The 25,048-nt window shown below is 45.5% G+C and overlaps 1 protein-coding gene across 1 annotated transcript in view; it reads right to left on the bottom strand.

Annotated features, from left to right (window-relative positions):
- SLC1A2 (solute carrier family 1 member 2) overlaps positions 1-25,048 on the bottom strand; it is a gene marked incomplete at its 3' end in the record, with an annotated part of 141,513 nt that overhangs the window by 37,473 nt on the left and 78,992 nt on the right. The window contains exons 2-4 of the mRNA XM_079708546.1: positions 9,638-9,777; positions 7,637-7,789; positions 5,530-5,780 (exon numbers count right to left, since the gene is read on the bottom strand). Coding sequence (XP_079564672.1) covers positions 5,530-5,780; positions 7,637-7,789; positions 9,638-9,767 — 534 coding nt within the window. The 5' untranslated portion in view covers positions 9,768-9,777. The remainder of the gene's footprint in view (positions 1-5,529; positions 5,781-7,636; positions 7,790-9,637; positions 9,778-25,048) is intronic.

Genomic DNA, 25,048 nt, shown 5'->3' with positions numbered 1-25,048 from the left:
CTACTATAAGCAGTGTGATTGGTAATGGGACCCAAGCTTCAAGTTGAGGGATGCCTGTCTGCTTGTTTCATTCCCATGGAGATAGTAGCAAATGTGAGACCCAGCTGGATGCCCTGCTAGCCCCTCTGGAGGGTCCTGGATCTGGTCAGGAACAGGAAGGCAGGGGTCTTGTTGGAAGTCAGATCAGCATCTCATGATCCAAGTGATTTGCTTCTCCCTGCCTGGTTCCTGTCGCACGGAATCTTCACAGGCCCACTCTCACTGAGGCTCCTCCCAGAGCCTGGCTCTGCTGGGAAGCTCCATGTAGCTGCCAGATGTGCCAGCTGCCAGCAGCCCCCATGGCAGGGTCACTGGCTCATATTCCATATGTAAGTTGGGAAGACACCCACTCCTTCGGGGCGGTGATGCCAAGCCTTGCTCAATGTTCCCCAAGCCTCCCTGTGCAAACGGCCCCCTAAGAAGCTCTCATGCTATTCCTCGACATCTGGGGCAGCCACCCTATTTTTAAAGGTGCCAGGCACCCTGCATGCTGTGAAAACTCACGTCTAAGCCCAGAGAAACTCTACCTCCAGGGGCATTAAAACAGAAGTCATGCAGAATCCTAGAATGTCAGTGCCGGCACGTAGTAGGCGACAGATGGCTGAAGCCTGAATAGATACAGAAGAGGGGGCATGGAGAAGTCAAATGACTCATCAGATGTCATAGAATTATTGGGAGAACTGGGACCTCAACTCAGATGCACTGACCACCACTGAGGTCTTTCATCACCTGTGCTGCCTGATAAACTCTATGGACCCAACCGTACAGCAGCTGGGCCCGAGAGTAAGCAAGGCTGACCTGACCAGCTCTCCTAACTGGGAGAGAGGGAAGCACAGCATTCCCTGAGGCAAGGCAGGTACTCTGTGTTCTAACCTGGCCACAAGCACTTGTGCAGGGAGAAGGTCAGCCCCAGCTGAATGGGAATAGGCAGCTCACGGTCCCCTTGGTCTGGGCAATGCTGGCACAAAGAGAGACGCAGGAAGGATCTGAAGGGAAGCTTCCATGAACAACAGAGTCACCCTCCTGGGGACAAAGTGGAGATCAGAGCCAACTGTAGGCCTATCCTGAGAAGGCTAAAGAGGCCAAAGCTCAAGTTCAAAGGAGTCACGGCCATGGGCCTGAATAAATGGTGCTTCTAGGATCAAGGGGGCGGCCAGGTGCTCCACCTTTGACAACTATTACTTTTTTTTTTTTTTTTTTTTTTGCGGTACGCGGGCCTCTCACTGTCGTGGCCTCTCCCGTTGTGGAGCACAGGCTCCGGACGCGCAGGCCCAGCAGCCATGGCTCACGGGCCTGCCCGCTCTGCGGCATGTGAGATCTTCCCGGACCGGGGCACGAACCTGTGTCCCTTGCATCCGCAGGCGGACTCTCAACCACTGCGCCACCAGGGAAGCCCGACAACTATTACTTCTTATGTCAACAGGAGCCCCTCAAGGCTCACAGGGCTGAGTAACTAACCCCAGGACAGAGAGCTAGTAGTTTACTGAAGCAGGATTCAAAATGAGTTATGTTCAGCTTCAAAATCCAGCTTCCAAAGAGCACAGCTCAGCGGCTGAGTTGAAGGTTGGATGACAGGCCGGGTTCTCTAAGTTCTCAGTTCAAGCCTGCTTGGGTTGAAGAACCCCAGCTGGCTGCCAACTCCAGTCCCAACCACCAGGGTCTCTCACCTTAAAACCTGCAAAAGCCTGCTCACTGGCTCACCTCCTCTTCCTGGCTACCTGCGATCCCCAGGTAAGTAGCTACCTGGAGCTCTGTCTATATCCAGAGCTACCAGGTTGATTTTTTAAAAATAGAAAAACAGTCATCTCCTTGCCTAAACTCTTAGAATAAGAACCAGAGTTTGACCCTGGCCTGCCAGGTCCTCCTGCACCCACTCCACTCCCCACTCAGCAGCCTTGCTTCTCTTCTCACCAAATGCTAGCCAACCTCCGTGAGCCTCTGCCCCTGCTTAGCGGGCTCTTCCCCCAGTTCTCCTCAGGCTGGATCATTCTTTTTTTTTTTTTTTAAATAAATTTATTTATTTTTGGCTGCGTTTTGGTCTTCATTGCTGCGCGCCAGCTTTCTCTAGTTGCTGGCGAGCGGGGGCTGCTCTTCGTTGCGGTGCGCGGGCATCCCGTTGCGGTGGCTTCTCTTGTTGCAGAGCGCGGGCTCTAGGTGTGCGGGCTTCGGTAGTTGCAGCACGTGGGATCGGTAGTTGTGGTGCATGGGCTCTAGAGCACAGACTCGGTAGTTGAGGCTCACGGGCTCTAGAGTGCAGGCTCAGTAGTTGTCACGCACGGGCTTAGTTGCTCTGCTGCATGTGGGATCTTCCTGGACCAGGGCTTGAGCCCGTGTCCCCTGCATTGGCAGGTGGATTCTTAACCACTGCGCCACTAGTGAAGCCCTGGGCTAGCTCATTCTGACCCCTTATTGTCTCAGCTCAGACGTCTCCTCCAGTTACTAGCCCATCATCCTGCTCCAGCTCTCAGAGTGCACTTACCTTAATTTTCAAGTACCTTGTGCGTTTACCTGACATTTGTTCTGGTCTATCTCCCCGCAGTCCCTGAATGTAAGTCAGCTCCACTGAGCAGGGACCCCGACTGGTTCATTCTCTGTGGCATCCTGTGCACCCAAATATAGGCCAAAGGAGCAAACCCGGTTCAGTGAATTCCCCGGAAGAAAGGACCCCATGTGGTCACTCTCACTGGGCCTGATGAATGTGGTCAGGCCACACCTGACAGCCTGTTGCCACCTTGGAAACCTCACCTTGGTTCAGAGTCAGCCCGAAGCAGTGAACAGGAAGCCTCCCTGCTCTCAGAGACACAGGTCCTTCCACCTTGGGGGAGGAGCCTCTGCACTGGAGACAGCACGCCTTTCTCTTTATGTCTCTGTGTCTAACTTTGGTCCTGAAGCTCCCTCCACCCAAGAGAGGCTATTTGAAACCACTCCCAGCTGTACCCCAAGGGCACGGAAGTCACCACCCAGCACCCTTTCTCTCTGGTAATTCCATGTCACCGTCAAAGAGTTCCCTTTCTTCCAGCCCTCTTCAAGGCCCTCCTAGGCCTGTGGGATTGCACCTAGTTTAAGCTTCCTTTCCTCTGGGCTGCCTGGAGTCTGCTTAAGTAATCTGCACCCTCCCTCACCCTGTGGTCAAATATTCCACATGATTATTTCTCTGAGTGTCTTAACCCAAAGGACCATGTCCTTGGGCTTATAGCTGGAGGACTAAAGGCTCACTCCTCAGATGAATTTTGTCAGTGGAGGGGTGGGTCCAGGGCAGGGGTGAGGCAGGGAATGGCATGGTCCTCTATTCTAGTGTCCCTCAGTGCCCCTTGCTCTGGGGGACACTAGAGATTGCCCATCACCCAGACAGGTCAGGGAGCATGAGCATGGCTGACACCACAGAAATTCACCCCAGCCCACAGCAACAGGTCTGGGTGCTGCCTGCTTCTCAGTTCTGCCTCACTGACTCAGACGAAAGGGACTCCTTCTTGCATGGAGCGTGGTCGTGATGGGGCACAGAAGGGAGGCCCAAATCTGTCCCTCCCCGTCCCTCCGATGCTACCCCTACCCCCAGACTCCTACCAGCTCAGCCTCCAGCTGCTACAGCTCCAGAGCGCTCTTTCCAATACTTTAAGAACAGACTTGGCACCCGGTTGTGTCTATCACCCCAAAGCAAGCAAACTCATCTTTCTACGCAGGCTGGCTGAGGGGCAGGCACATCGCACAGAGAGGGTACCAGTAAGCACCCCTTCCCTAGCCTGTTTCTATTCACTCCCCACCCAACTTCCCCCACCTGGTACGTTTCCTTTAATATAGCTCCTAGCTACAAGTGCCTCTGAAGTGGTATTGGAAATCAGAGACCGTATTCCAGATTTATCCAGAGTCAACTGGGCTCAGCAGTGATTGGCAATGGCACTTTGGGGGCAGCTGGGGATGCGGACTTTTCTTCTCTGCGACCTGTTTCCTCAATGTATTCTTCTGTGATTCCCTGGAAATGGCTGAAGGAGGTTCCTTGATTCTAATTTACTTCCAACCAGCGTTAATGTGAACTGAGGTGTATTCGAACCTAAACTAGCCTTAGGTCTAGACAACAGGCTGGCAAGGGGGGCCTGGGCAGCTAACTCAGTGGTTCCACTTGAGAGAGGCTGGGATCTGGGACCTGGGATATCTGGGACTCTTTGCTGCAGTACTTGCACCTGGGCAAACAGCAGAATACAAAGAAACTATAAGGGACTAAAAATAACTGCGTGCATGCGCAGCTGGGGCAAATTATGAACAACCAGATACAAAAAGACCCAAAACCCAACTGCCACTTCTGAGGTGTCTGGAGCAAAAGCAAAAGTTGTACACAGAACCACCAAGGGGGTAGGCACGCCACCCAAGCCACCCCTCCCGCCTGAGCCCTGGACCCATCCTCACCCTCACCCCATTTAAGGGACCAGCTTGCCGGCCCTGCCCCACACCCCAGGGAGGGAGGGAGGGAAGCTGTTACTTGTTTTCGCTGTACGGCAGCACAAGTCCAAATAAAGCTTTGCCTGAATCTCTCGTCTGCCCTCTTATCAATTTCTATTGATTAAAGAGTCCAAGAACCCTGGTCAGTAACACACCCAGCAGAATCAACTGGTTTTAAAAGTCGTGTGTTAAAAACTAGATATGCCTGTGTGCAGCTGGTAGGAACATATATATCGATACAAATTTTGTAAGGCTATTTTTGTAACATCCAGCAAATTCAAAATATCAACTCTTTGGCAGGACAGTTTTGCTTCTAGAATTTATCCTTTAGAAATACTATACAACAATGAAAAACGAAAGAGAGAGATGACACTAAAACACTGTTAAATGAAAAAGCAAGGTGTAACACGGTATGTACGATGCAGCACCACCCAAGCTGAATGTTTTTTAATTTTATGCACACATACACATGCATATATGACAAAGAAAATATATAGGAGGAAACAGTGAGTAGCTCTAGGGAAGTGACGTGGGGACTTGAATTTTCACTTTATGTGCATCTATAAACTTTCCAAAATCTTCATGTATTACTACCAGAATTTGACACATACCCAGTCCCCGGGCCCACCCTGGAGATTCTGATTCTGTAGAGCACATGCATTTTTAAATGGACCACATGTGGTTTTGCTATACTGCTAAGATCAAGAACCACTGAGTACTCTAGAGAATTGTGGGCAAGGGTGATCAAAATTGCCCCCTTGGACGACACAGAGACAAGAACCAAAGAGAAGAAAAAGAGATCAAAGAAAAAAAGAAGAGGGATCCCAGAGCTAAATGTTATTAAGTGTACTGCAAAAGAAAGAGAAGGTTAAAAAAACAAAGACAACACGACTCCAGTCCTAAACTCCTGCCCCAGATGACCCCATACAACCCCCAGGCAGAGTATAAATATGAAAAAAATTACTCCCCAGAGCGGATTTGTTGAAACAGTCTCTAAGTTACCACCTTTGTAACTTAGGAGTTTGGAGAACAATGGATATCAGAACTCTAGGTTACCTGCTGAAAACAGGCTTGGACAAGGTTTTCAGGGAAGAGATTTCGAATAAGGTCCAGAAAGGCATCCAGGCTGGACACTTCATCATTCTTCTGCCCAGGCCCCAGCTGCTTCTTGAGTTTGGGGTTCCCCGGGTGGATAGCCAAGACCAGGATGACCCCCAGCACCGCAGCGATGATGGTCGTGGACATGTAATATATCATAGCTCTCGTGCCTAAGCGGCCACTGGCTTTAGCATCCAGGCCTGACAACCCTGGATGGAAAAGAAATCCAGAAGTATTAGTTCTATTATTTTCCTGTTACTTGCCCCTCTCTGCATACCTATAACTAACCCTCGGCTTCGTATTACTCAAATGTATTAATGGTTAATTAAAGCTTCTTCACCTGAATATTTGGTCAATTCCACAGTTTACAATTCAATTTTCCAAGGATATTTTTGAGATTCTAGAGAACTGGGGAGAGTTGGAGAACATCTGGTTCAGGGTTTATAAACTGGTTGGTGACTACTTTTTGTTCAGTCTGCAATAGTGAGTTAAAATTGAATACTCTCTTCAATTTTTAATTCTGAGATTATGTCCTTCCCACTTATTTGATATTAAGATATCCTTTTTTTATGAAGTGGTGGTCCTGGTACATGTTAGGTTTTTTTGTTTGTTTTAATGTCCTCGCTTAGGAAAATAAAAGATTGGTAGCCCTATGTATTCAAAACATCTTTTGAATACATTACTGGTCATGAAATCAAAAGTCTGGAAAAGTGATTCTAGCACAGCCTTCTCATTCCCCTGAGGTGAAACTTGATGGACACCACATTTTCTGATCTCAAGTAGGGATGTGAGAACAGGTGCACAAAACACCCAGCATGGGTGGGAGCTTCATCTATATTTCAGGAGCTTCTGTGATGGTTAGCGGAAATTCCAAGCAAGTCACAAAAACTCCAGCCTTCACTGGGTTTTTTTTCCAGTAGTTTCTTCAGTTTTTCTACTTCCTGGTTTCAGTTCCTGCTTTTACTAGACTGAGAGATGCAACCCTTTCTGGGGATCAGTCTTTTTTGCCGTGGGGGAGGAAGTTATTACTGATGTTAATAATTCTCTGAATGAAGCTGACCCATATGTGACACATTTCTCCTTACAACCTGAAGTCTAATTCTGGCCAACGGAAGTGAGGTTTCCTTACCAGGTTGGCTAATGTACAATCTGTTAAACAGGCATGGAGAACAAATTTTCTCTGCTTTAAAAAGGAGCATATAAAGTAAAACATAGTTTCACTCAATCTGGGGCTGAATGATAAGATCCTCCTGACACTGAGTCCTAGCTCTTTCCCTCACTGGATTCACTGATCAACCAGCTATGAGACTGTACCATCTGAATCTCTTGGAGTTACCAGAGCTTCACTACCTTCATAAGGTGGACGGTCCAGAGGGACAGATTTCTCAAGGTCACCCAGCCTGTTGGCACCCAGATATAAACCAAAGCCCAGTTCTTCATCCCTAACTCAGAGCTTAGTCTCTAAACTTCATCAATTTATACCTTGTTTGAGTAATATTATTTGGTAAGGAGGAAACTACCAGTATAAGCCCAGGGAGGGGAAAAAATTCTTTCAAATAAAGCAACTCTTTCAGCCAAAAGACAAGTGAACATGACCTATACATTAAGGGTACCTTTCTTCTGAAAACCTCGAAGGGTTTCATATCTAGTATCTCATTTATTTTTAATACCCACTTCCCTCTACACCCAATTAAGTAGTAAAGAGAAAATTTCTTTTTCTATTTGTTACCTTTATTTGTCAGTTTCTGAACAAATACAATTTGGGAAATGAGAAAGGTATACATTAAAAATTAAAATCACTAGATATGATCACTTTTAATGTGAGCCTATTTCCTTTTTATCTTTTGTTGCTAGACAGACAGATGGACCAACCAATAGATGGCAAACTCTTTTTTTTTAGGGTTGCTTATCCCAATTTTAGAGACAGGAAAAACCAAGGCTCTGCAGTGAAATGACACAGATGATCACATTCATTGATTCAACCAAATTGAGAATCTATGGTCAATCCAAAAGCTGGAGTGGGAGTATGACCTGCTTTGGCTCAGTGCCAGAGAGGTGGTCTTACCTGTGATTAAACTGGAGATGATTAGAGGCAGAATGAGCATTTTTAGCATCCTCATGAGTATATCCCCTGGGAAGGCTATTAACATAACCACATCAGGGTGGATAGGAGATGCCAAGCGAAGAAGCCCTCCACATACTGCCCCCAGGATGACACCTATAAGAAAGGGGGGAATATATGAATTTAGCTTTTGCCCTCATCAAATGAATAGCTCTAGGGATGTAGTTCAGTGACATTGACCTTCCTCATACTTCTTCATCATCAGATGATGACTAACACATAACAAAAATACCATTAGGAAAGTGAAGTTGATTTTGATGACTCATGAGAAAATACTTTGTATCTCCAACTATTCTAAAAGGCAGCAGTGGAAGAGACAAGAAGAGCCTTCTCAAGGCTTTGTGAGAAATATAACCTGGCAACTTGACTCTGACTTCTTTGAGGATATCATCCACTTGCAGAGTCACAGATTGTCAGCAGAAATAATCCACAGCACCAGATATTGCTTCTCTTCGCAGCCTAGGCTGGCCACATTCCATGGTGTTTAATGTTTTTCTTCCCTTTTGAACTGAATCCCAGATAAAAGGAACATTTAAGTGACCAAGATGGGGTGTTTTCTTTATTCTTCTATTTTCTTTGACTTCCGATAATTTCCCCATGGCTTATCCTCAAGAAGTTTTGTCTTTGACTTCTATGTCCTTGTACATAATCTTGAGACTTGCTGGTCTTAGGGGAGGTCAAGGGGGGTGTCTAAAAATATATAATTTGGGAGGAAACAATTTGGGCAGAGATGCTAGCAGGAGCCTTTCACTATGCATATGCAGGGCTTCTACAAGAAAACCTTGGATCTCTCCAAACTGGTGGCCAACATAAACTACCTTCTGGAGACCACAAGTGGGGTCATAGCATGGCTGGTGTAAGGCGGGGAGGGAGGTACTAGGTATGTGGCTATGGTGTTAACTCCAGATATGCAAAGGGAGCAACATGGCCAAAAGCCTTACCTTTGTTTCTTCCACATGTGAAAAACACACTTCTTCAAAACCTATGATGAATGAAATTTGCTTCTGTGGAAGGTAACCCTTGGAAAACCCTACCACGCCTGTGGTCTTCTTCTATTAAGTGAACTGAGCTGGGGGGCAAGTTCCCAGTCCTGACTCTAGTCCACCGACATCCAAGATGACTGACTCGAAGGAGAAGCAATGGACGACGGGTGTGTGTGTGTGTGTGTGTGTGTATAGATGGCTCTTCATTGCTTCATTGTATAGCCTCATAAGAGTTGAAGAAAAAGGAGGGGGGTTGAGAAAGGAAAAGATGTGGTTGTCACTATAAGAAACTGCAATTTTCCCCATTTTCCATCAATCCTGGTTGAAAACCCAAGGCCAAGTCTGTATCAACAGTCACACGAAAGGACAACCAGAGCTTGGGTGAGGCCAGAGGCAGGGGAGTAAGTCTTTTGAGGTGGAGCTGGAGTGGATCAAGGCTTTGGGACAAGCCTCTTCCACACGGACCTCGTTAGCTAATGTGCTAACTGAATCTAAGTTAATGAGGTGCTTGAAGAAGGTTAGACCTTGGGAGCCCTGTTAGTGGGGTTTAGGGCAACTGTTGCCTTTATCTGGACACAGGTACTTCTCTAAATGTGGTATACTGATCATCTGCTTTGGAATCACCTAGGAGGTTTGTTAAGATGAAGATTCCTAGGTCTCACTCCAAGTGGCCCAGAGTCTCTGTGAGTAGGGCCTGGGAATCTGCATGCTGACATACCCATGAGAAATGTACACGCATACTGACATCTGAGAACCACAAGAATCCCAAGGAGGCAAACATGGCTAGGGCAGGTGGCAGGGAAGATGGTATCACTGAGGCAGCCGTGCCTGGGTAAAGGCAGAGTTAGGTAGAGCGTGTGGCTTGCTTCCCAGGGGGAGGGCTGACTTCCAGAACCAGCTTCCACACTTAGCCAGGAGAGACCAGGGGAAGAGGGCAGGGTGGGGCAGGCCTGTCACCTACCGAACACGGTCAGCGTGAGCAGGAGGTTCTTCCCCAGCTTGTCACACAAGCGCAGCCCCAGATGTCGGGGCTTCAGTTCCTCCGAGCTGAGGTGGCTGTCGTGCATCCGTACTTCCACCTGCTTGGGCATGTTGTTGGCACTAAAACAGAAGGGGAGGCAGTGCTTAGAGTCTGCTGGGCATCTCTGCAGTTTGAGGGTCTCGGGTTGTAGGAGGCGAAACAGCCTTCCCCAGGCACAGTTGGGAATCTGGAACCATGGGCAGGAAAGTAAAACCAGGGCAACTCAGGGCACCCTGCATTCCAGTTTGCCTATAAGCAGGTTACTAGGACACACCGAACGTCAACACGCCAAGTGCTTTTATCCCTATTATCTTGGATCATCAGAGAAAAGGCATCACATAGGCAGTGGAAGGTTTTTCCAAGAGTTGCCCACCATGGTAACTGTCTGAGGCAAGTACCTCTGCCCTGTTTTACAGAAAGTAACTTGCCCAGGGTCACAGGCTAAAAGGAATGGATAGTCAAACTCCATATATGCTTGGCTTCAAAACCTGAGCTCTGGGCTTCCCTGGTGGCGCAGTGGTTGAGAGTCCGCCTGCCGATGCAGGGGACACGGGTTCGTGCCCCGGTCTGGGAAGATCCCACGTGCCGCGGAGCGGCTGGGCCCGTGAGCCATGGCCGCTGGGCCTGTGCGTCCGGAGCCTGTGCTCCGCAACGGGAGAGGCCACAACAGTGAGAGGCCCACATAACGCAAAAAAAAAAAAAAAAAAAAAAAAAAAAAAAAAAAAAAAAAACCTGAGCTCTTTCATTCTTGTATCAACAGCAAGAAGATGGCTTTTGAATAATCTAAGGTCAGGAGCGTCACAGCCTAAGTCACTGCCAAATTAAATGCCTCTGAGCTCAAGCCTTCCCCATTCTGGACACAGAAAAGTCATAAATGCTAGTAGTCCAAGTTTTACCTCTCTTTTGGAAAAGATGGTTTATCTAGTTTAAAAAAAATCATTCCATTGTGGTTTTTAAAAGGTCACTTGTATTGTCAGGACTCCTCTAAGCTGCCAATAGTCACGCTACCCAGTGTCAAAGAAGTATGGCTTTAAGAAGCATGTGATCACCTTCACCCGCAGAGGCACCCCAGCCCTCTTCCAGAAAAACCCGATGTGAACCCAAGCTATGCTAAGACTCTGCCAATGGAGCCCTTGCCAGGATAATGAGTATACTGCCTGTTTTTTTTTTTTTTTTCCCAGCTATGTCATTTCCCAGGCCAATAAGATTTTAAATTTAAGCTTGGGGGCCAACATAAGGAGGCCAATTTTTCACTTTGATGTCTTAGGATGTTTTTGTTAGCTGCCATTTACAACCACCATCATGTAACAAACAAAAAAAGATCTTTAACACCTAGAAAGACAAGTCACAGTCTCTGAATAAATGACAATACATTCCCAGATAGGCAGGTGTCAGCTTTACCCAGATATTCTCACCACAGACTGGGGAGATCTTCCTTTGGAACCAACAGAACTCTTCAGGTTAGTGGTTTGGAATCACCGGTTATAATGGAAATGGTGTGGGTTTTGGAAACAGAGAGCCTGGGTTCAAATCATGACTCTATCACTTGCTAGCTGTGTGGTTTATAGAAAGAAGGGCTCGAGGCCTACCTTGTGGAAGTTAAACATGATAATGTATGTTGGGGGCCTGGCATGGCAGCCAACACAAGTGGTTCCTTTCTCCAGGGAACATTCACGACAAGCGTGACATTTAAGTTCAGGGACCCACCCAGTTGCACCATCATTCTTTCAAGACACCAAGCTTAGCTTCCAGAGTCTCAGAGTCAAGACCAGGGACCCAACACAAGACTTACTTTTTCATAACAGGCTGCCTAATATACTTGCTTCCAAAATAAAATGATACAAATGAACTTATTTACAACACAGAAACAGATTCACAGATTTAGAAAGCAAATTTATGATTACCAAAGGGGAAAGGTGGGGGGGAGGGATAAATTAGGAGTTTGGGGTTAATATATACACACTACTATATATAAAATAGATAATCAACAAAGACCTACTGTATAGCACAGGGAACTCTTCTCAATAGTCCGTAATGACCTATATGGGAAAAGAATCTGAAAAAGAATGGATATATGTATATGTATAACTGAATCACTTTGCTGTGCACCTGAAACTAACACAACATTGTAAATCAACTATACTTCAATAAAAAATAAAAATTATAAATAAATAAATAACAGAATATTTTAAAATTAGGAATAATGTGACATGGTCTGGTAGAACGCCCAGATGATAACATTAGTCAAAAATATAAGCTTCTTAGTCTTCCCTTAATGGCCTAATATTCTACTCATCTAGTTAGTCTGGGGGCAATCTCTATCTGGCATACGTGTGTGTTAATGATCGCTCAGACAGTCTAAAGAAGAAAATAGGGCATGAAGCTCACAGCAAGCAGACGGGGGCTTTCTGACCCGTGAGCAGTAAGTACCACTTCCTCCCATCACCAAGTGAAACAGACGGAAAAGTTCTTTTTACAGCACAGCAGGGAAAATGATCAAAACTATCTTTTTAACATGGATAGATCATATTTCTATGCTTGCATTAGGATCTCCTTATATTTTTTAAACACTTCTCCAGCCAGTAATCTGAAGCTATAAACCAGGAAACTGCCAACGGAGAATGGGGGCCGTACGTGTTCAGAAATGGTGAATGCATTCGTTAGCCAGCCCTTGGCAAAAACTCTATGAGCTCCTTGAGAGCGTAATCCCCTGCCTTCTGCTTCATTTGAAGCCCTCCTGCCACCCAAGTTAGAATCAGGCACGTGGTTGGTATTTCAGTGAGACTCACAAGTATTTAAACCAGACATTCTGGCAGGATCCACATGATGTAATGAAAGTGTCAAGCATCAAGACAGCCGTGTCCAAGTGAAAACACACAAATATTAGGTTAACGTACACACCCGATCCAGCAGTGTGGTCGGATGCCTACTGGCCACACTTCTTAGTTGCACAAAATCGCTGTATGTTTAATGATTTGTCTTTTAAGCCATGACAAAATGTCCCTGAAGCCCTGAATCAAAACAGCCACATCAAAGTGGCAGCATCAAAATGTCATGAACCCACAAGTACTGAGAGAATGCCTGTGACTTGCCCTCTTGAAATTAAACAGGTGCTCCAAGCTCAGAGGAGCTCCTAACCTCTGCACATAGAAAATCATTATTAAAGTACATCAGAGCCTTGGCTGGCCTCTGGGGATGCAGGGAGTCCCCTGAGAACTCTTTATAAAGATCCTAGACGAGTCTAAGTGATCCCTGCATCCCCCAGAACACAAGGAGAGCTTGAAATGGAGAATATTATAGAACATAACATAAAATAATATTGTATAGCATAATACAGAGCTGCTTCTAAGCCTTATATATCTTCAGAAGAACAGATATAGTTTTGTTTTTGTTTTTACTTTATTTTATATTCACCATTTCCAATGCTCTTTATTTCTTCCTATAATTCTGGGGTTTTTTTCTTCCAGTTTTATTGAGATATAATTGACACACAGCACTGAATAAGTTTAAGGTAAGCAGTATGATAATTTTTTAACATCTTTATTGGAGTATAATGGCTTTACAATGGTGTGTCAGTTTCTGCTGTATGACAAAGTGAATCAGCTATACATATACATACATCCCCATATCTCCTCCCTCTTGCGTCTCCCTCCCACTCTCCCTATCCCACCCCTCTAGGTGGACACTAGTGGGAAGCAGCCGCATAGCACAGGGAGATCGGCATTATAATTTGATTTACATACAACATGAAGTGATTATCACGGTAAGTTTAGAAAACATCCACCATCTAATGTATGTACAAAATTAAAGAAATAGAAAACATTTTTTTCCTTGTGATGAGAACTCTTAGGATTGACTCTTTTAACAACTTTCATTACATCCCTAGAACAGATATAGTTTTTCAAATGAGATTACACACATCCACAGCTATGTGAATGCTGGTTACTGAATGCACATAGTAACAGCAGCGATAACAAGGATAACTGGTATTTACTGAGGACTCTGTGTCTGACACTATAGTCAGTGATGAGTAAGGTGTAATCCTCGTGCTTAAGGAGCTCTTAAGGGGAAACACAAAGCATGTTGCATGGTACTTGTCTGCTTTACATATGGGCCATGATAAGGTCCTGTACAGGATGTTATGGGACATGGTAAGAATGGTGCCTAACCTAGCTTTGGGGAAGAAGAAGACTGTTCAAGAAAGGCCCCTGGGAGGGGCTGATACCAGAGCTGGATCTTAAAGGATGGATTTAATTTAAATGTCTACATCCTCTACCAATATTTGAACCCTGAGAGCAGGAATGGGATCTTTAACACCTGGTCCCAAGCACTTGATAAACGTTTGCTCAAAGAAATTAAGAATTGGAGAGCAGCTATACAGGGCACTGTGCTTTCTCCTGGGAACCAGGCTCTTCTACAGTAGCCTGGCAGCATACCACCTAGCACCCCTCATACCATCCTGGATCTGTTCCACAAATTCCCATTGGGCATATATTACGGGCCCCATGCTATTCTAGGTGATAAAATATCACGATAGACAAAATAGACAAAGCCCTTGCTCTCACAGGCTGTACATTTTAGTGGGATAACAAATAAATGAATAAATATATTTCAAGTGGAGATAATGTGCTAGGAAGTGGGTGACAGGTGGGAAGAAGGCAGAGTTATTTTGCATCAAGTGGTCAGGGAAGGAGGCTTCGTGATAAGGAGACATTTGAACAGAAACCTGGAGGAATAAGGGGTCTCCTAAATTACTTATGCAGTTTGTAGAGCTTAGCAAATAAATGGGCATACACACAATTTGGAAATCTGTTGGTCCAAACTAGAGCCCGAAGCTCCCACCAGTTGCCAATCTTGGTGTCCACGCATTGGTTTTTAGCACAGGCACTGATTCAAATAAAAGTCAAGTCAGGGCTTCCCTGGTGGCGCAGTGGTTGAGAGTCCACCTGCCGATGCGGGGGACATGGGTTCGTGCCCCGGTCTGGGAAGATCCCACATGCCTCAGAGCGGCTGGGCCCGTGAGCCATGGCCGTTGAGCCTGCGCGTCCAGAGCCTGTGCTCCGCAACGGGAGAGGCCACAACAGTGAGAGGCCCGTGTACCGCAAAAACAAAAACAAAAAAAACAAAAAAGTCAAGGCAGTAATGCTGCATCCCATTACCATCATGAATATGGTGGAAGTTCAATGACTGTCCCAGTTCCAAGCAAAAGAAATGGATATCAGAGAAAGGTGAGTTGGACACAGGAGGAGGCCTGAGGTCACGACAGCCTGTAGATTTACTTCTTTGGCAATGAACAGAAAGGGCAAGGCCTGATCTGGGTAGGTCCACTGTATAAAGACAATAAGTTATTTCAAATGTGCACACTTATTCCCTCATTAATGTTCCCTCCCTACAACTTGTGGCCCTGCAGACAGAACCAAGAAATAAGGATTTTGAAAGCCCAGGCATGGCTTGGTTATACCAAATCCATCAAGCCTGATGCTCTCCCCACACTTTTCACCACCTCTATTTCTACTCAGATGCCTTCTGGATGGAAGATTTAGCAATGTAATTCTTTAATACAGTATAAGCCAATTAGGCCACATCTCTCTCCATTGCCCAGCAAAGTAAGGCCATGCGATGGGAGAGCTGTTTGTATAATTTAAACTTGAACAATGAGCCTATAATTTCCTTCAGCCTTAGTTTCTCCACTAAACTGTTTAAACAGCTGTTAATTTTGCAGTCACTGCCCCGATCTTTCTCACACAAATCCACGTGAGTCCTGTTTCAAAGGCAAGCTCAGCTTATCATGCAAAACATCCTCTGTGACTCCAAAGGGAACATATAATGGGGATGGTGCTAAATTTTAAACAGTTCTCAGGACCTGCTTTTCATTTGCATTTGCATTTTCATTCCCTTGGTCTGCCAAGAGCCTCTAATAATAGGCTCATTAGATGTGGTGTTGGATTCGGGTTTCCTGCCTGCACACTTCTGTGTCAACTTCTCTGGCACCAATTCTTTTTCCTCCTTCTCTGGTTCAATGAGGTGACAACAGAATGTTCCCCAAGGAACCTAAAAGCAACCGGTGTGTTTTTTCCTGGAGGATGTGAGGTCTGAGATGGGTATCACCCATCTGACCCTCTGCTACCCAAGTCTAAAGACCTCAGAGGCACAGAAGAGACAACGTCCAGAAATGGCCCTAATGGGGGACACTAGGTCAGACCCTCAAGAGCAAAAATAGTGTTTGTTGATGGGGCTTTCCCCCAAGGTGGTCAAGGTATTTGAAAAAGAATGCCAGAAATACCAGTGCTGTCAGCTCTGAGCACCACAAAACAGTGATTACAGTTGTGACTGGGAATATCTGGGAATTCCCTGGTTCCCTAAAGAATGTCACACCCACAGGGAAAGGGACTGGAACTCTAAAACAGCTGGGAATTTCCAACAACCAGTCCCTTCACCCATGCTAGATCCTGTAAGACCTGGTTTAACCATGTTAAGGATGCTCACTGACCAAGAAGTCAGAATCTCTCTGACAGATACTGTGTCCTCATCGATCTTGAGAATGAATGAAACCTAGAGGTTCACAGCCTCCAAAATCTCCTCAGTCCCTTCTGTTCACTGTGTCCATTTCCTAGATCACCTAAATGCTTTCTGGAAAGGTCCTGCCAGTGAACACCAGACTTCACAAATGATACATCTTAAGCTTCTTCTTGAATATCGGAAGGTCTGGCTAAACAGCATAGTTTACAATTATTCCAAATTATGACGGGATTGGACCTAGTAGATAACATGAGATGGGAAGTCAGGAGGTCTGGGTTCTAACTCCAGGGCTGCTGCTAACTGGCTGTGTCAGAAATAATATAAGATTAATGTAAAGTTACTTGACCATAATCAGAAAGAAGAGTAAAGCACTATGAAATGATAAAAACACACTCTGAATATGAAATACCAATGGGGTTTAGGTATCAGTTTTGGCAGATTTTTATATTTGAGGTCCCAGGCTCTTAATCTGTAAAATAAGAGGGCTGGATTAGAAATTCTTGAACATTCTAAAATTCTGTGATTCTCTAATTCTCCTGGGGTGGGAGGTGGTTATTAATAGCCTTCAGTTCCAGAGATGCAGCCTCCTTTCTATTCTATCCAGCACTGAATGAGCTTAGAGATCATGGGTGACTTAGAGATAAGAGACAAACCAATAATAACAGTGACAACCATTTCTTTATGTCTTTATCTCCATTTTTACCTTTCCTATCTCTGCTACATAAACATGTTTTTCTAGTGCTACTAAAGCTGAGTTTGGGTCAACTTCAGTATACAATTCAGACACAGGCATCATCTTAATCCCCCATCCACGCTTGACCAATTCTCAGTCTAGACTTCTAAGGTGGGCAGGTCAATGCCGTGGGAATATAGTCAAACAGGTGAACTGGCATTGGGACCAGCCAATAGCCAAATCCACCATTGAATCACTGAGAGTCCACCTATCTCATTCATAGTCAACTCCCATGGAACTGGACAGGATGCACTCACAGGAACATTCAAGATGAAAAATTGAGGGAAAGGAGTCCTTTCTCCATATCACTTCCCAGGCCAAGGGGCTCAAACTCGCTAATGACATGAATCGCAAATAGAAAGTCAGGTGGGACTGTGGATGTTCTCACACAAGAAGTAGTAGGAGAGAAGGAAGAAGAGGAGACAAAACCATGAAGCAATAAGTAAAATAGCACTCACTCTGCCGAGAACCATAAGTCAAAACACTGGCTCTGATTAGCAGCTGAGAGAAGCACCTCAGTGGAATGAAATTACATAATAATGTGGCCATCGGATTCTTGGTTAAAATCTACCTTTTCCAGCTGTGGCTGGGACAAGGCATTCATTTAATCTCTTGGACAATAACATTCAACTCACTGGGTCATTATAGAGCCTTTAATAAGATAATACTTATGAAAGCACCAACAGCATCTAACATATAATTGATATTCAATTTTAGTTTTCTTTCTTTGTCTTAAATGCCCAAAATGGTGCAAAATGACCATTCAGATAGCTTAGCTACTGTTGAGTTTTAATAAGTCACTTTAGCAACAAATGGTATTTGTGCTTTTTACAAAAAGAAAGTCTCAGAACGGGGTCCAAGTGGGTGGGAGCCTGGGAAGTTCCCACTGCTGTAGGCTTCCACACTGTGGAATGGCCTAGACTACCTCTCAAAGAGCATCAGGAGTACAGTCTCAAGTATAAGACCTTTGGACTTTTGTGAAGTCCTCCCCAGGGTAGAGACTTAAGTCGGCCTTGACCCAGTGGAATTGCCCATTTCCAGAAAGGCTCACCACCCAAAACAGAAATAAGACACCAAGGAACAGTAAAACTCCAGGCCCAAGAGACAAACTGGGATGGGGGTGTTTGATCTTCCCAAATTGGGAACCCTTTCTAAAAATAAAGATTGAGCCATGGCCTAGGAGCACACTGGCCAGCCCAGTCCCCAGAGGCATGTCAATTCTGAAGTAACTGCCACCCCCTCTGGTTCATGGAACAGCATGAAAATACATTTGAAAACTTCACATAACTTCAATAAACTGGAGGAGATTCATGGGGCATGCATGCACTCTGGGTTTGAGCCACATGGAACTTGGCCCCAATCAGTTTGCCTCGAGGCAAACCGTCTCTTCCGGCTAAGATGTCCTCCCCACCCTACCCTCCAACCCAGCCTTCATAGACTAATTTCTATTTCTTCTTCAAAACTCAATTCAAGTGTGACTGCCCTCGGGAAGTCTTTGTTGACTCCCAAATTTGCTTTTTGGATGCTCCTCCTGCAGGTTACCCGGGCTTACCTGTGCTTACCTCTCTCAAGGTATTTATCACAATTTAATTGTCTGTTTCCCCACTAGAATATAAACTCTTTTTATTTTTTAGAATAATAGTTCTATTATTTGATTAGTGAATTTCTTTCTTGTTTTTCCTTTTTTTTTTTTAAAGAAGATGTTGTGGGTAGGAGTTTATTAATTAATTAATTTATTTTTGCTGTGTTGGGTCTTCGTTTCTGTGTGAGGGCTTTCTCTAGTTGTGGCAAGAGGGGGCCATTCTTCATCGTGGTGCACGGGCCTCTCACTATCGTGGCCTCTCTTGTTGCGGAGTACAGGCTCCAGACGTGCAGGCTCAGTAGTTGTGGCTCACGGGCCTAGTTGCTCCGCGGCATGTAGGATCCTCCCAGACCAGGGCTCGAACCCGTGTCCCCTGCATTAGCAGGCAGATTCACAACCACGGCGCCACCAAGGAAGCCCTAGAATATAAACTCTTTGAAGGCAAGATCTTGACTTACTTGACTGTCTTCCCCACACTCAGCATGGTTTCTGGCATATAGTAGATGCTCAATTATTGTATATTTAAAAACATAAATGGGGGCTTCCCTGGTGGCGCAGTGGTTGAGAGTCCGCCTGCCGATGCAGGGGACACGGGTTCATGCCCCGGTCCAGGAGGATCCCACATGCTGCAGAGCAGCTGGGCCCGTAAGCCATGGCCACTGAACCTGCGCGTCTGGAGCCTGTGCTCCATGACGGGAGAGGCCACAACAGTGAGGGGCCCGCGTATTGCAAAAAAAACCATAAATGAATGAATGAATGAATGGGTGACTAGATAAAAAACGTTCTAGTCACAAGTTCTGTGTGACACAGTTCTAGAGGGTAGTATTCTCAAAGACTAGTAAATCTGAGAAGAAGAGAGAAGAAAGCAAAAGCACAAACACCTGCATTAGAAAAACCAGTGGGTGGCAGGAAGTGGTGGGTCAGCACCACCCAGGGCTGGCCCTTCCCTGCTGGTGGTTTTGATCCAGCTGCCCTGCCCAAACGTGGTGGCTCCACTGCTTCCAGCATTCTCGGGGGAGGGTGGAGCCATGAACCAATCTGGGCTCAGCTAGCGAGGCCTTCAGGGGAAACTGATGAGGACACAGGAAGACGCCTTAGGACTCAATTGCCAAGATCAACATCCCTAAATTTGGATTCTCCAAAATGTGATCTTTCAACCAAAGAGCCTGGGCATTTTATTCCCTTCCCAATGGGATTCTGATTTTGAGGTGCTCCCTTGATTAACAGAGCTCTGGATTTGGCCCTGAGGCCTGAGAATTTCTTTCTCTAGCCCCAGAAGCTTCCCAGACTGAGCCTTCCCAATCAGTCCCCCAGACAGGGGAGTGGCTGGAATGTTGACTAAGTGGCTTAATTAGCTGCAGGGCCTTCAGGCACCAGCAGAAACTGGGTGAGGCGTCCAGTAGCTGAGACTTTCGGGGCGTTTTGGTCACACCCTACAATTGCTTTTCTTCAGTGCAGTCCTCTCTCTCTTCGTGAGCAGAGCAGTCTGTCTGTGGGCCTTTTCTCTCCGTTTAGACCAAGCAGACAAGCACGAAACACAGTGTTAGTTCCAAGCAAGAAGGCAAGTCACCACCGTGACCGTGTAAATGGTCAGTTCTCCCAGGGCTGGCGTTCAAAAGGCCACACTGTGGGGTGATGCTTCAGGACTTCTTTAAGGTTTCCCTATTGCTCTTCAAAGTCACCCGCTTCTGGCTCCCAGAGGCCTTGAAATTCCTTCTCGAGAGACCTGTTCCTTTGTATCCCCGTAGGAGACCAGATTAAAGCCAGAAATCCAGGGAAAAGCATTCACTGACATCCCAGTGTGAAGGAGCTTCTCAGATCTATCCTGAAGAACAAGACTTGCTGGGGAAAACTTCTCGACACAGGTCCTGACCAGAACCACATCCAGAAGCCAAATAAAAAGAGGGAAGAGAGGGCTTCCCTGGTGGCACAGTGGTTGAGAGTCCGCCTGCCGATGCGGGGCACGCGGGTTCGTGCCCTGGTCCGGGAAGATCCCACATGCCGCCGCGGAGCGGCTGGGCCCGTGAGCCATGGCTGCTGAGCCTGCACGTCCGGAGCCTGTGCTCCGCAACGTTAGAGGCCACAACAGTGAGAGGCCCGCGTACCGCAAAAAAAAAAAAAAAAATAGGGGAGGTCAGGACACTGGATGTGAACTTTGCTACGTTCTGAAGTCACTGAGTTCAAAACTCTGTGGCCTCAACAGTGTTTCTTGAGGCTAGCAATTTATTTTTCTTTTTACTTTCTTTTTTAATTTGGAGGCTATATTCACATATGTGTTCAATTTTTGAAAATTAATCAAGCTAGTTACTTAAGATCTATGTGCTTTTTTGTGTGCACCTTAGACTTGAATAAAGACTTTAAGAATAAACAAGCAAACTAAATAAATTATGGTGTTAGAAGTAAATATATATTATATTTCTAGCTTGGACCCCAAATGGCTGATTCCAATGGCGGTGGATTTGCCAACAAAAGAACAGGTACTAATTTGACCCAAAAAACACCTTATATTTGGGGAACATGTAAAGGTCTCCTTCAGGTGAGACAAAAGCAGTGGGGCTTCTGGGTAGCCCAGGTTACAAGAGAGTGGTCTCACAGGCCAAAAAAAAAAAATTCCTGGTCTTTATCTGCCTCTGCTTTTCCATGCCCATAACTGCAAAGTACTCTCACACACAGTTTATCTTCCAAAAGAAGATTCCCTGAAGGCTCGTCCCTTTGTGTTCCTCTTTTGTTTTATTTTTTTAACATCTTTATTGAAGTATAATTGCTTTACAATGGTGTGTTAGTTTCTGCTATATAACAAAGTGAATCAGCTATACATATACATACATTCCCATATCTCCTCCCTCTTACATCTCCCTCCCACCCTCCCTATCTCACTCCTCTAGGTGGACACAAAGCACTGAGCTGATCTCCCTGTGCTATGCGGCTGCTTCCCACTAGCTATCTATTTTACATTTGGTAGTGTATATATGTCCATGCCACTCTCTCACTTCATCCCAGCTTACCCTTCCCCCTCCCCGTGTCCTCAAGTCCATTCTCTACGTCTGCGTCTTTATTCCTGTCCTGCCCCTAGGTTCTTCAGAACCCTTTTTTTTTTACATTCCATATATATGTGTTAGCATATGGTATTTGTTTTTCTCTTTCTGACTTACTTCACTCTGTGTGTTCATCTTTTAAATTATAAATAATAACCAACATTTCATCTGTTGATCTTTAAACACATAAGTTAATAATAACTTAAAATATGCATGGTTCACAAAATATTTTCACACCCATTGACTTATTTCCTCATGACACCCCTGAGAGGAAAAGAATTAGTCCATCTTAGAAATGGAGATTCTGAAACTAACACACCATTGTAAAGCAATTATACTCCAATAAAGATGTTAAAAAAAAAAAAAAAAAAGAAATGGAGATTCTGAAGCTCGCCCAAGTTCAGAAGCAGCAGAACTGGAACTTGAACCAGGTGGTCAAGCAGCTAGAATTAAACCTGTGCTGCGCTCTGCCTTTGAGTCCAGGGTCCTTTGGCTACATCCTTGCTAGGGATGTTTGCAGAGTGACAGACACAACAAAACTTCTGTCTCTGCCCAGGCACTAGCAACTTATGGGACGTGTGATCCTAGCTCCTGGAGAAGGACAACAGAGAGAGGAGTGCGCCCCTAGGGGAAGGAAAAGGCATCGTGAGCTCTGGAAAGCCATCACCTTGTTGGCCCGTCTTGGACAATCCATGCTCCTGGATGCCCACGCCCCGCTGCGGCCTCAGGTGACCACTGAGCGGACTGGCATCCACTGAAGTGGCTCCTCCCCTCAGGCAGCCACAGCGTGCAGGAAGCACAGGCTGGTGTGAGATGCCTCCAGGGGTCACTGCAGCTCCCCCACTTCTTCACCAGGAAGGACTCTTCACTTCAGAGGCACTCACATGTCTGGTAACTTGTAATAATAAGGATAAAAATGGTGATGATGACAATAATGATAACAAGTAACGTTCACGCAAAGCTTACTTTGTACCAGGCAGTTAGACATGCTTTTTCTAAACGTTTTATGTGTATGAACTCATTTAATACCCACGATAATCTCAGGAGGTAAATATATTATTAGCAACCTTTACTGAAGGGGAAACTGAGGCACAGGATGGTTAAAAGATTTGCCCAATGTCACAGTTAGTGGGTAGTGGAGTCTGGATTTGAACCCAGGCAGTCTTGAACTTGGAAGAACAGGTCAGCCTACTCTCTGTCTCTGGAACTAGAAAAATTGCCCTTTATATTAGACAACTTTGTGCTAACCACAAACATTGACACTGATCCTTTGACCAAGAGAACGATTTTGGTTTGGGGGAGAAAAGTCCAGAGAGAAGGCTAATGCCTAGTCCAAACCAAAGCCTGATGCAGGAACTACACACAATCCTCATGGAATTCTAGAATTTCAGAACCAGGGAAGCTTTCAGTCTTCCCTCAACCTCAATCTCAACCTCAGACAAATTATCTGGTTTGTCCTGATTATCTGGTCTGGAGGCCCCAAATCTGTCTCTGGATTACTTTTGATCTCCAAAATACAAAAACCTACACACGGATGCTTAGAGCAGCTCTATTCATAATTGCCAAAACTTGGGAGCAACCGTGATGTCCTTCATTATGTGAATGGATAAATAAACTGTGGTATATTCAGATAATACAGTATTATTCAGTGCTAATAGAAAAGAAATGAGCTAACAAGCCATGAAAGACACGGAGGAAACTTAAATGCATATAACTCAGTGAAAGAAGCCAGTTTGAAAAGGCTACTTGCTGTATGATTCCAACTATATGACAGTCTGGAAAAGGCAAACTAGGCAAGCAGTAAAAAGATCAGTGTTTGCCAGGGGTAGGGATGAAAACACAGAGCATAGAGGAGTTCTGGGGGTCAGTAAAACCAGTATCTATATGATACTATAATGGCAGATACATGTCATTGTACATTCCTCTAAACCCATAGAATGTACAACACCAAGAGTGACCCCTAATATAAACTATGGACTTTGGATGACAATGACGTGTCAGTGTAGGTTTGTCAATTGTAACAAACGTACCACTGCGGTGGGGGGGTATTGTTAGTGGGGAAAGATGTCCACATGCGGGAAAAGGGGGTCAATGGGAACTCTCTGTACCAGCTGCTCTAGTTTGCTGTGAACCTAAAACTGTAAAGTTTCTAAAAACATTAACTTTTAAACTTTCTATAAATTTTCTTAAAAAATTAAGTCCATTTAAAAAACCAGGGCTTCCCTGGTGGCGCAGTGGTTGAGAGTCTGCCTGCCAATGCAGGGGACACGGGTTTGGGCCCTGGTCTGGGAAGATCCCACATGCCGCGGAGCAACTAAGCCCTTGAGCCACAACTACTGAGCCTGCGCGTCTGGAGCCTGTGCTCCGCAGCAAGAGAGGCCGCGATAGTGAGAGGCCCGCGCAGCGCGATGAGGAGTGGCCCCCGCTTGCCGCAACTAGAGAAAGCCCTCGCACAGAAACGAAGACCCAACACAGCCAAAAAATAAATATAAAAATAAATTAATTAATTAAAAAACCCCCACAGATCTCTAAGCCCCATCCCTCAATATCCCAGTTCAGCACATCAGGTGGGTCCTAGACCTCCCAACTTTTTAGAAAGTACCCAGCTGACTTCGGTGTCGTCAGTCCATGCGCGGATGTCTACTCAACACCCAAACAGGTGCATTGAAGGAGAGCTTTTGACTTCACTTGTCTCATCACCTTGCCATTGGACAGCTTTGACTATTACAAAGCTCTTCCTTTACCATGAGCCTAAATCTGTTTCCCTGTAGCTTCCACCCACTGGTTATTTTTCTACCCTGTGGAGCCAGTTAATAATAATAGTAGTTAGCACCAGGCAATGTACTAGACACTTCACATGCACTATCTCATTGACCACTCGAAACACTTTCACAAGGTAGATACTATTATTATTCCTTCTTTATAGATGAAAAACTGGAGATCAGAGAGGAGCTCATTTGCCCAAAGCCAGGCAGCTGGTGAGTGTCTGAGTTGGGATGTGAACCCAGCTCTACCTGTGCAAGGTGCACACTCTTAATCACAACACACTTGTAATACGTGAAGCCTAATTCCTCCTCCACCCACCAGCTTTCCAGGCACATGAAGGAAGCTCTCCTCTCTGCCCAGATTTTTCTCTTGCTCAAATTCCTCACCATCCTGGTTGCAGCACCTCAAACCGTTTACATCCCATTACAGTGTTCCTCCTAGACCGGACACAACCCTCCAGGTGGGGTCTGGCCACGTCCCTGCCCCCCTGAGCCAGTCAAGGGAAGGCTTTCTAAAATCTACCAGAGCTGAGGCTTCAGTCCTGCATTTGAAGAATGAAGGCCAGTAGGTAACTTCACACTTGAGAAAGAAGTTACTAAGAGTACTGGTAATAAATAAGGACCATTGATTGACTTTTTATTGTGTACTAGCATAATAATACGGATACAGAATAATGCCCACTCCCCAAAAATGCCCATGTCCTAATCCCCAGAACC

The sequence above is a fragment of the Hyperoodon ampullatus genome (assembly GCF_949752795.1).
Source record: "Hyperoodon ampullatus genome assembly, chromosome: 7".
NCBI classification, from domain to species: Eukaryota; Metazoa; Chordata; class Mammalia; order Artiodactyla; family Ziphiidae; genus Hyperoodon; species Hyperoodon ampullatus.
This window is presented reverse-complemented; position numbering and strand designations above follow the sequence as displayed.